At 39.5% G+C, this 12,965-nt stretch overlaps 1 protein-coding gene across 3 annotated transcripts in view; it reads right to left on the reverse strand.

The window, feature by feature from the left end:
• Positions 1-2,668: 2,668 nt before the first annotated feature.
• The window catches only part of LOC102227233 (teashirt homolog 1-like), a 39,815-nt gene continuing 29,518 nt past the window's right edge, over positions 2,669-12,965 (reverse strand). For all 3 annotated transcript variants that reach the window (XM_023345177.1, XM_023345175.1, XM_023345174.1), the window contains one exon: positions 2,669-7,153. In XM_023345177.1, the coding sequence (XP_023200945.1) occupies positions 3,819-7,153 (3,335 nt within the window). In that variant the 3' untranslated portion in view covers positions 2,669-3,818. The remainder of the gene's footprint in view (positions 7,154-12,965) is intronic.

Here is a 12,965-nt window from a genome sequence, read left to right on the forward strand (position 1 = left end):
TGAACCATGAAAAAGTGGCTTATAACTGTGAAATGGGGTAATAATAAAATATTTTGAGATACTCTTTATTTACAAATAGATTCTAAAAGTGTTCAACCACCTTAAGTCAATACTTTATAATAGGATTACTCAATTACATGTTTCTAACAAAGAAATGTCACTGGCCAGACATTGCCTGTAACAGATACAGAAATGTGAAGTTAACAAAAATAAATGATTGAATTCTTGTATTGAAAATCCGGTCTTGTTCCAAGACTCTATTAAACAGGTGACCGAGGATGTCGTTTGATTTCATTTGGGGGTATTGGAGAAAATGGGTCTCATTTTTCATATATACATTTTTTTCATAAAAAAATGTTTGAAAGGTTGTTTGACGAAGATTTAAGTTTGCTACAACTTGTTGAAGTCATATAAAAAAAATCCATGTGAATGGAAGTCATTTTTAAATCTTTGATGTTTTTATGCAGATATCTATCTCATCTAGAAGGTATCTGTTTATTTAGTCACTGTTTGTCATGAGTTAACGTTCTGCGTGTTGTATGCGAGTAATACATTGTTCTGTTTGCTGCAGCTTCCCTTGCCACCCAGACACAAAAAACATGCTGCAAGGCACTAGAACTTCATTGTTTCTTGAGAGAAATGCCTCAGGCTAGTGTTTAAGAGCTGCGTGGGGTGGGAGCATGTCGACTTAAATATCTTCAGTGGAGACATGTCATGGCCTCTTTTATCAGGTGTCTCACTAGCTGAACTATAAAGCTCAGCCCTGCGTATTACTATAAAGTCAAAACTGGCATTTTAAAAAAATAAACGTTCTATTCTTCTCCTTCTGATGGGGGATTATGCTTGAATTTTAAATGCCTCACACCAGCTTAAATTTAAAAACATCACCTTATTAAAAACTGAATAAGAGTCACACCAGTCATACTAGTGAAAGGAGACACTTGGCTTTTAAAGTCAGAGCTGCCGCCTTTTTTGACCATGGAGCTGAACTCTCGAGCGTTAACTTGAAAAGTAAGATCTTTTAGAAAATACAGGTATAGAATACGAAAAAGGAAATGTTCATTAGGATTTCGAACACTGAACTATTAGTGAAAAAATAATTGCTGTTTACATTTTATGCAAATTTTATAACTAGAAAGTATCAAAAATATTAAAAATAGAAGTAAGTGTCGGATTTATTATGGCACAATTTTTGCAACATGTTAAAACTTTTAATATACATCTGTTGAGCAAGTATGATTATTACGAGTATCATAATATTAACGCAAAATTACACTAAATCAGTTATTATATTGCAACATTAAAGTAATATAGCTAACTGATTATTGCAGTTTTAATAATGTTGTCTGCAACACTAATTTCATGTCATTTTGTTTGATATAAGCCTACCTCTGTCGAGGGCAAAGACAGGTGAGTGTGTTTACAGTCATTGTTTAAAATCAAGTCACCCTTTTTGTAAACACCTGACTGTTTAGAAATATTTTTTTCTCTCAGCCAGAGATATTTGTGAAAAAAACAAATTTCTACACCAGCCACTCAGAAAAAGTAAAACTATCAGCTGACATGTTAGGTCATTTTATAAAATTTAATATTCATTTTATAACAGTCGTAAAAGGCTTAAGAAAATTATTTAGCAAAAATCTACTGAATTTAGAGTCATTTGTTTGAAGGTAGAATGTTTTGTACTTCTGCAGTTTACAGGGCAACATAGTAATAAATGAATAAGGGAAAGACACTGCAGGTTTTTAGCTTTAAAGCCATGAGCATCTTTTCCTGTCTTCATCTACGTAGCCAAACACCCTCATTATGGAGCAGAATAGTTATTATTTAAGGCTCTTTGCAAGTTACCCCAACAGATTTGTTTTAAAAGAAATTAGGATGTTTTATTTATAGCTCAAAACGTAGATTGATGAAGAGCAGGTAAGTTAACAGCAAGTAAAAGTATTTTTAAAATGTACTATTTCAGCTAAGCATATCACTTAACTCAACTTTAGTTTTAACATGAGCGGATAAAAAAAAAGCTCAAGTCAGACTGGCATTCGCTAACATCTTACTGAAGGTACTTTAAACTGTAATTTTATTATAGAACATTTAAGCAGTTTTGAAAATGTAACCTTTTAAATCCTGGGTAATTACCTTGATATAGGTATTTTACTCATACGTAGTAAGAAGATACCACAATCATTAATAGAGTGCTTGGAGACGAGAGAAGACATGTCCTGAAACACATTCTCAAGAAGGTGGATGTGTAAAGGTGTTGTAGATAAAGTTGATGAGATGGATTCAGTGTTTGTGGCATTGTATCAGGTTGACAGATGACATTGCGATTCGTAGCTACAATATGGAACAAGTAAGTCACCTTGGAAGGTATCCTGCGGATTGACGAGGAATGAACTGAGAAGTAGACAGGTGGAATCAGCGACAAAAACTGGGTTTAAAACCTAGAGTAAACTTTTGGAGGCAAAATTGAGGAGGCATGGCTTAGATAGTTTAGGCATTTGTGTAGGAGGAACAATGGATCCTTAACAAGGCAATTTAATGTGTTTGTGTGACAGACGAAAATGTTAGAGATGGTAAGATGAAGGTAGATGATAGACTGTGGGCCACCAATTGACTTTGGCCATTTATTTGATTGTCACATTACTTTAAGAATCACAGCACACTGTAGTTTGTTCCAGGACATGATGTTTATTTTACAACTAAGAATAAAAGGATGCCATTTAGAATAACTGGTCATGACAAAAACCTGGGAGTTTTGAGAGCAAATTTTTTTCAAGCTTATATACAGTCATGGACATCACATGAGATGCTGTTAACTTCATTTTATATAAACCACGTTGAGCGACCAACAATTCACTGAAAAAAAGGACATTTTTGGTCCAACAATATTCTGTAGCTTTACACCCACACCCCTGAACTGGTCTAGAAAATAACACTGTAAAAATGCACACAGTACAAATAATACTGAACTTGTAAGTAGCAAGATATGCCAACATACATTTTTTTTTATTATTATTTACACATTAAATTTTCAACTTCGTTAACTTTACAAGCTTATCTCCTTCATGATAAATTGGTGGACTACTTAGTAAGTACTGTACATGTTAAAAAGAGAACATTAAAATATTTTTTAATTGAGGAAAAACAGGCATTTGTAATATATCTATGGTATAATGGCAAACAATAATATAGTTTGATTAAGGGCCTTAAAAACCAAACTTGATCTTTTTTTTTCAGCAATTTTTTCTTCATTGGTTCACACTCACTGAAAGTGCAGAAACATTTTTAGAATACCATCCAACTTTAGACAAGTATCTCTTCCCAAACTTTGTTCAACAGGGACATCAGTTAAGTCATTCTGAATAAGATGTAACCAGACTTAATGTAGCCAATGCTTTACATGAAAACATGCAGAGCTTCATAAATAATATGCAAGTAATGGTGAAATATAGTCATTCAAAAACAATTATTCAAAAACAGTGATGAACACAAGAGCATGGGTCAGTTTCAAAACAACAGACGACTGTGAAAGGCTCAGATAAAATGCAGTGCATTGATGAAGCAACAATCAGTCAATGACTGTATAGTGCCATGTTTGTTGCACCAATCTGTAGAGTTTTGTAAGTAAAAGCAGAACCTTTACAATCTGTTTTTGAGCTACTTCACTGAAAGCGCTTTTAATTCAAAACATACCAAATGATTAGAATTAGAAGGTATAAAACCTCATGTTTGTGTTAAGAGTTGTGGCACTATCTGTGTTGACAGATTGAGACTTAAGAGATTTAGTGCAACAGAAATATGTCATATTATCACTGATTTCACTGTTTATCTAACTTTTCAAGTTCTCTCACAAAGATGAGATGGTCCTCTGGCGACTTTCCGTGTGTTTTACAAAGGTGCAATTTGATTGCATGTTTACTCACAAATGTCCGGTTGCACAGTTTACACTGATAGGCTGAGCCAGAGTCATCTTCAGTAAGTCCAGAAGATGTAAACGTCTTGTCCTCAATTCTGCTAACTGTCTGCTGCTCAAGTAAGTCTACGGAAACCTTGGAGAGGTCCTTTAAGGTGAATCCCAGGTGGGACTCCAAATGGTTAATGTAGGACGAGGGAGTCCTGAACTGGGAAGCACAGTCACTACACAAAAACAGAGGTTGGCCGGAATCAATATTTTTGAGAAATTTTGTTCCGCCTGTCCTCTTTAACTGGTATTTTACATTGGCCAGCCAATGTGAGATAGTGGTCATGGAGAGACCAGTGAATTTACAAATGTGGACTCTCTCTTGGGGTCCCAAGTCACTAATCATGAACTTTCCCTCAGGCGTCTCTCGAAGACTAGAAGCAAACTGAGCCTGAAGAATCAGGAGGTGCTGGGGATTCCAGTTCGACTGTCGGCCTTTCCTTCTTTGGATAGGAGACAGCTCCTCCATGCTGTCTTCAAAAGTAAAGCCATCCATGTCAGATTTCTCTGAGACAGAGGACGGTGTAGTAGACTTTGGTGTTAAACGGCCTGTGAGATTTTTAACCATGTCTGAAATATCCATCAAAGCATTTTCTCGAAGAGGTGGAGACGATGATGATGATGATGATGAGAAATTTCTAAAAGCTGCTTTGACACTATTTGTGTTACTATTGTTTGGTGTGGTAGGACTAGCTTTAGCTGAACTGATATTGCTGCTGCTTTTGGATTTTGTTAAGTCAATGGGCTGATCATATTCATCGTTACGATGTTGACTTGCAGGCTCTGCTTGTTTACTCTGGGCATAACTACTCATCTTATAAAGCATTGCAAATGGGTCCACAGAGGGTCTGGGAACTTTTGTAGCTTTGCCCAAGTGGTTGTTCATGACAGACTGCAAAGCACTGAGAGGGCTGATAAGAGGCTGCTCAGACAAGTGATCGGTGATGATGCTGAGGCTACTGCAGCCATTGCTACCTGTTTTTTGTGGTGAGTCACACCCAGTTTTGAGCTTTACTTCTGTTTTGGGCTCGGGTAGCTCTTCTTTACCTTTTAGATCAATAGAAATGTCAACTGTAGAGCTTTGCATTACTTTTGACAGAGCTTCTGCATTGGCCTTGGGATTTTGCAGTGGTGACTTTGCAGACATACACTTACTCTCACAAGGTTTTTCTTCTTTTTCATCATTGGTGGAACCACTCCTTGTCACTTTTTCCACCAGCTCCTCCATAGCCAGCACATTGCTTTTATGGCTGAGAGGTGGAGAGGGGCTATTTGGTGAATGGATCAGAGAACCAATGTCAGAGGACATTGCCTTCATACTGGAACTACTGAACAAAGGTTGAACTGATGCACAAGAGGGCAAATTAGACTTCAGGGATCCATGGAGCTGATAAGCAGCGTGAATGCTGGGGTATCCACCCCATGTTGGTGCTCCAGTTTGGGCCTTGCTGATTGCACTTGAGACTGTATTTTCCAAAGACTTTAATATGTCTAAGCCACCTTTAGGTGTTTCCTCCAAGTCCTCTTCTGTAAGATATTGATAAGATCGGGTCTTTACTGGCTTCTCAGGCTTGTCAGTAGGGTCTTCTTTCTCCTCTTTAATTTTTTTCTCAGGTTCTCTCACTTCTAACTTCTCTTCCTCTGTCTCGTTATCTCTCTTTTCCTCACTTCTCTCTTCCGGGCTGCAGGGCTGCAATGGGGAGTCTGGCTGTGGCTTACCATTGGGTGCTGAGAGGCGTTTCGTAGTAGGAGGCAAAGGAATTGACTGAATTTTCTCCTCGATAACAGGATCCAAAACTAACTGCTTGCCTTTTTTAGAGGCTGAATTTGTAACTTTCAAAAAGTGTCCTGTGACCATCATGTGGGCTGTCAACTGTTGTAGTGTGTCATGGGAGCTTCCACATTCCATGCATTTGAGAATTTGTGCCTTTCGTGCCTCAAACTGCCAGGTATAACTGGCACCATTTTGGTAGCCATATCGATTGTTAGGAGTGACGTAGGGATTAGCTGCTTTTTGGTCTTTTGGAGAGTCTCCTAGGAATATACCCGAAGACACAGACTCTGGTGAGCTTGGAGACATCAAGTCCTGAAATGCTCTTTTTTTGGTCGGGGGCACCAGTTTCGAGGTAAGGGCTGGCATTGGTTCTTTTAGAGGCACTTTCTGATAGTGTTTTGTTTTTATCATGTGAACACTAAGATCTTGCAAGGATTCAAAAGAGTGGCCACAGTACATGCATTTAAGAACTTTCTGGGCATCTTCTTTCCCTTCCATCTCCAACAAAGAACGCTTGCGCGGCTTGGACCACTTTTTGCTTCGATCATCCTCTGGATCCTTGTTGTCATCGCGGTAGTGGCCAGTCTCGTTCATGTGCACAGTCAGACCAACTAAGGTGTCATAGGCAGCACTACAGTCCTTACACCGAAATTTGCTGGCCCCAGTAAAAACCGGCCCATACAGTTTGTTGTTCTGCCTGTAAAGCTGCACGGTGCTGAAGAGGCTTGGCTCAGGGAGAAGTTGGTACGGATTTTGCTGAAGAGTTTTAGCCAAAGCTGCCTGATGCCAGTCATATGCTAATCCTCCAGTGCTTGCAGAGCTGATGCCAGTGTTGCTGTTGCTTGATACTGTTTTTGCAGTTGTGCTGCTGCTGTTTAAGTGAGTGGTGAATGGGGTATCGCTACATCTGCTCTTCGCATGGCTGTTGCTTGAGCTGTGACTATTCAGAAACCCATTGCTGCCTTTGTAGCTACTACCACTACCATTGCTAGCTGCCAAATTGTTCCCTTGTTTACTTTTAAGCATATCCAGGGCAATACTGGACCAGGAGGCATCTGAAATCAAATTTGCATAGACGGCTTTCATTTTTGTCAGACTGTCCTGGAGAGAGAGGCCATTAATTGACTCGGTACCTTCCCCAAGCTTTTCCTCTAGTTTTTCCTGATCGCTGGAGGAGGAAGCTGTGGTCTTAAGGTCCACCAGTTGGTCACTAGTGGTACTGAGTGGTGAAGCGTATCCAGCATCTTGGTTAGTGCCATTGCTAAGTGGAGAGTTCTGGCAGCTATAATGCTCTCTCGGGTCCTCGTCGTCGTTAAAGAGAAATTCTGCATCTTGACCATCGAGGGAAAGGCCATCGTCCAGGAGGTGCTCTTCTTCATCAGTCTTCCCTGTTTTAAACTCATCCTCTGGTCCATAAGCTGTAAGACAAATAAGAGGGAATAAGGATATTATATACTAATATAGGTGTACTTTAATATTTTTGACAAAAACACCCTGAGTCGGTGGTGGAGGCAATAATCCTAAAAAGGAAAAAGGTTTATGATAATAAAGTGGCAAAGATTCACAACTTGACAATGACCTCTCTATAACTAAAATATTCTAAATAAAATATTTTATTAAATTATGTTTTAGTTATTACATTTTCCTGAGTAAAGGAGTACAAGAACATTCTTCTGTTTATTCAAAACAGCAAATAACATAATTGTTCTACTTTAAAGAAAATTTGTCATTGATTCATGAGTTTTTTTACTGTGGATTTTAAGTAGGCATATTGCACTTTTTTATATGAAACCTTGATTATGCAATTGCACAAGACATGAAAATGGTAAAGCAATATATCGCTGGGAGGTCTTTCTGTTCATAATATGTTCTTGACTTCACTTTATTTGCTGAAATTTCTTCATGCTATGTATTAACAAGTTAGGAATAGTGGAACAAAATGCCAGCAGTATCAGTCTTGCCAAGCCCCGCTTGGCTGGAGTCGACTTGGCATCAGCTGTGGAAGTCCTCCCAGCGTGATGTTAGGAAACGGCCAGTGGACATGAGAAGACATGTTGTTACTGCCTGTGCTCCCTGTGTGCTCAGACTGCCAAGTTATATCATTTTAGAAAAGCAAATGCCTATACATTTCACAAATATAGCTGTGTTAAAATATGTTTATGATGACCTAGGTTACAATTTTTTTTTTTTACCAAATGAAAAATTCATAGTGAAGCTCAATCCACAGATGGCAAAAGGAAGAGGGTTGCAAATGCCGAGGTTTCTTTACCCATCCCTCATTAAATGCTTGTCTAAAGTGCCAGAATCAGTCTCAAGTGAGGTGATGGATATGTTGTCAGCTTCAGGCTGCTTGCAGCTCTCTATCCTATGATCAAAATGGACATAATGCCTGATGTTTGCTAGGTGCTCTAACGTCTGTGAAATAAGCTTTAGGTCTTACACCTGGCTGTGTGTAAGGGGGAAAAAAAACCCCATCAATACCACTTTCTTCTTCAAAATTATAGTGCATGTCTGCTATGATAATTGCTGCTATGTCTGAACAGTGATGGCTACACCTGGTGAATGCCTGTGTGTCTTCAGACGAGTCCTTCAACAGGAACGGCACAAGCCCTGTTGGCAAATGTCATATTTCATCATTTTGGCCGGTTGTGCACATCTCTATTTTTGTACTTTTATGATCTCACTAAACTGGAAGAGCAAATGTACTTTTACAAACACATACGTAGTTAAATGTAAACACAAAGGCAATACTTATTTTAAAATGCTACAAACACTTTCAAAGGTTCTTAAGTTCACAATATTCTAGAGAAATTTATCTCACAAAGATGTACTCAAGCATTATAGGGCTTTTGTTTTGGTGCTCCTGAATCTCTGGGCTACGTTTGACATATTGATTGATCAACTTTAAAAGTGGATGGGTTGGTGTTATACACTAGTTAATTAGTTGGGATCTCATCTGGCAAAACACCAAACACTTTGCTAAATTTGGCCATTATACATCTGAACAAACAGAGATGACAAGGTGGATTCCTCTAGGCTCCATCCTTGGACCACTTTCATTCAACATAACATTTATATGTTCCCCCCCTTGCTCAGGTTGTAGAGTATAACATTGCTTACATGCGCTGCTGACACATCTTCGCATCAAAAAACAGAATTCATCGTTTTTGATTCCAACAGAGCAAAACTAGAGATCAGGGCGCAACTAAACTCAGAGGTTCAAAAATCCAGGCAAGAAACCTAGAAGTTTTTAAGGACTGAGGATTAATTTTAATTTTAATTTTAAGTTGACTACTATACCAACCAGAAGGAGGAGCTTCCTGCCAAAAAAGGACGCAGGAAGATGATCTAATGTTTTACTTCAATTAGGTAATATTGTAGTAATAGTGCCTTTACTAATCTAAAAAAAAAAAAAAAAAAAAAACTAAGCAGTTGCAGCTTTTCAAAAACTATGCTGCCGAAGTTATGAACAACACTAGTTCAATTGATCATAGTACGGTCAGTGTTCCCAGGACAAGAACTAAACCTAAGAGGAAAGATCTTTCTTTTAACTTAATGTTTTTAGTGCATTTTACCTAGACTCCTCTCTTTACCTAAAAAGCACTTTAGACCACTTTGTGTATAAATATTGCAACTCTCATATACATGCATTGTCCCTTTGTTACACATTGAGAGAATTGATCTCAAAATGTGATCTGTTATTCCAATCTTTTCAAATTTTGCTAAGCAGTTGTAACTCTTTGGACTTGCCTCATGCTCCCTCATCACTATGCAACCCACTGTATTGAAATTGATGCAAAGTCAAAGAGGGAGAGTAAAGACAAAACGGTGAGAGAAACCTGACAGCAGTACAAACACACACACACCCGACCAGCACACCAACATTAAAGTCTACTTTTTTTCCTGCCAACTTCTGTATGTTACCCTGACAGGCATCAGTGTCAGGAGTATGTAAGTGTCAGCCCAAGGTGTCAGTGTCCACACAAACAAGCCAGAAAAGCGATGGGAGGGAAGGAAGAGAGGGAGAAAGTAACAACAACAAACACAAGTCAGCCATTTTTTTTTCCCTTTTCACCCCTGCTCGAGCCTCCTCCTCTTCCTTCACCATCTGTGTCAGAAAAGCTGCGGGTGCCACCGCCGGCTAATAAGGCAATCAGAGATGGAAAAGATGCTGACACGGCGGCTTTCGAGCGTCACTCAGAACAAAAGAGGAAGCGGGTAGAATGAGGGAGAGCGGGATGGGGAGGGGATTAAAACAGGAGGCTGGAGGGGAAGGACGGGGGGAGAAAAGTGTCTGTTGTGGTTGTCAGTCAAAAACGTAAGCCCACTTTGTGCTGTCAGGGAGGATAGGCGAAAGAGAAGTTCTGAAAAGAGAGAAAGAAAGATGTGTTTAGGCTTATGAACGTGAGGTGTGTGTGTGTGTGTGTCTCAGTGCATCTGACATAAAGAAATCAAACGGTATCAAGTTTAACTGCTCAAAAGAATCTAAAATCGTAGCAATAATTACATCTTCTCAATGCAAGTTCAAGTTTCTAAGAGCACACCACAGGTGTGGTCGATCAGTTGTGGGTGCGCATTGCACGTGTCTGTGTGTATTCTAGGTGTCACAGTGTGTCAGGTGCAAGCAGAGCTGCAATGTGGCTGGTGGGGGGGGGAAGCAAAGCCATCTGTGTCTGGAGAGGAGCCTGTCACTATTGTTGTGCCCAGAGAGTCCAGGATTTCCTGCTGCAGACAGGTGACACCACAGTAGGACGGCCCCTCCCTCTAGCCCCCCAGCCCCTGTGACATATGCACACATGTACATGCAAACTAGCACGCCTTCTTCCATAAAACTACATTCCTCGCCAAAGGAAGAGTTCTGTTGGGCCTATTGCTTTTGAAAAGCATGTAAAAATTTCATCCATCAAAAGTAGAAACAAAATACCAGAAAGAGTGAACTAGTGACTTATTGAGATCCCAGAAATGTACCGAGGAGAGTTTTAATCCCTCATGTAAAGCAAATTTGCTCTCACCATATCGGGTAAAATAAAAAACATCCTCAAGTCCTTGACTTAAACTACAGCACTATCCAATATAGTTTTGATCTGTAAAAAAAAAAATCTGACTGTTAAATCAGATTATTCCAATCTTTTCACATTTTGCTAAGCAGTTGTAACTCTTTGGACTCGCCTCGTCCTCCCTCATCAATATGAGTATATTAATTTTCTCTACTATGTTAATTTTCTTTTAATGTAGTACTATAACATATTTAGTCAGGCCTGTTTTTGTAGATGGAGTTATATTGCCTGTTAAAGTGGAACCAGCCACGGTTCTGTTTTCTGTATCAAGGTATTCCAGAGTTTTACCAACATACCATTTCAGAAATGCTGCAAGTTTTTGTCATCAGGTTCTGTTGTTGAAGGTCTGTTTAATAAGTTGCTAATAGAAAGTGTCAGTGATATTCTCTAGCTGCTTGGAGAATCAGAACAGAGCACAGACCTTCGCCCTTGCTGAGAGTTGCCAGAGTTACGGCACTTTTCCTTGAAATTTAGTTGCTTGGAAATATTGCTGATTGTAAAAAAAAAAACAAACTAAACAACAAATCAAGGACAGTATTGCTGTGGAAATAAAACTTTTACTAAGGCAACACAAATTTAAAATGAGAGTATTAAAGATACCAGCATCATGTTCTGTTAAAGAAAAAAAAGAAGAAGGAGCAGCAGCTGACTGACAACAAACCCACCAATATCAGTGTGTTATATCTGCTTTACCTTCCAAAGAGCAGGACAGAAAGACCTCATATGAACTAAAACTTATTAAAGCAGAATTTAGTTCTATATTTTATTTAAGATTTGCAGGGGAGTGGTATTGACTTTTTAAAGATTTATATTATGCTATAACATCATTCCCTCATCCAACTCAAACCCGGAATATTGCTTTGACTCATTCATGCATGTTTTGAAGAATCCTTGAATCTGCAATGGCAGCCATTCAGGGTTGCTTTAACGCCCAGTCGTGCAAAGCGCCACCAACTTACCCAACACTCTGTCTTAGCTTCAGTCCCCCAGCAAAGCCCCCAGGCCAAAAACCACCCCTCCCCCACTCAACTCCACCAGACTAGCGGCAGCAAAAATTAGCAAACACCCGCAGGAACTAATATTTTCTAGCACCAGTATCAACAACTGCTTTTGTGTTTTAAATAAAATGATTGAAATCATAATATCAGTTCGCTTAGTAAATCTTTGAATAGCTGCTGATACTGTACTAATTATATTCAAGGTTATGATATTGTGAGAGTCCTAAGGCTCATCACAAGTAGAAAATGTCCATAAAGTAATATAATGACAGGAAAGACATGTTCCACAACTTCCACCAAATATTTTTTCTCTCACTTAAGCACGCCAATGCTTAAAATGTGCTTAAACTCGTGCAAAGTACTTGAATATCTGATCTACATCCTTCAAATTGAAAATTGTCACATTTCAGTTTATTGAGCTCAATGTTCATTAAGGACATCTGCCTTATTTCAAGAAACGGGGTAACCTGACCGTGACGTGGCCCTGACAACTTCAATCCAGCTTCTTTTCCCTCTCTTTTCTCTTTTGTATACACACACAAAACACACACACTTTCCCCCTTTAAGCCTTTCTCATTTATTCATGTTGTCTCAGAGAAGAGGGCAATCCCGGCTCTCATTTGCAGTGCTAATGTCCAATTCCAGCAGCCTTCACCCTGCTGATTTACCCCGCGTGCCGAGCGCTTGCATCTGTGGCGGGGCAGCCGACGAGGCTCCCTCACAGCGTTTAGCGGCCCTTCAAAGCGGGAGCTCCGGCGTGGCAGTCTTATTTCTCTCTACCGTTTCGCTTTGTCACCGGTCCCTCCATTCCCTGCCACTCACCTCTGATGGCTTTGGACAGGCCTGATCAGTGTGTGTCATTGACCTGTGCGGTGTGCATGAGTGTGTGCGTGTTCGGGCGGAGAGAAGGCTGTAAATAAAATGACATTATTATTTCCTCTGTCCTATCATGTAGAAAAGCCAATTATGGTAATGCTTAGTATGTCGGGCAATATCTGTCTCCTCCCCACACTCCCCTTCATTCTGTTCATTCTTGCTTCTCCTTTCAATGCAGAACTTGCAGTTGTGGTTTCATAGGACCTGACACTCTCTTTGGACTTCTCTGACGATGGTTCAAATCGGTGCAAACTGGCACAGACCAGCAGCCTGTCCTCAGCAAGATTTATTACCCGTCA

The sequence above is a fragment of the Xiphophorus maculatus genome, chromosome 13 (genome assembly GCF_002775205.1).
Source record: "Xiphophorus maculatus strain JP 163 A chromosome 13, X_maculatus-5.0-male, whole genome shotgun sequence".
Taxonomy (NCBI): Eukaryota; Metazoa; Chordata; class Actinopteri; order Cyprinodontiformes; family Poeciliidae; genus Xiphophorus; species Xiphophorus maculatus.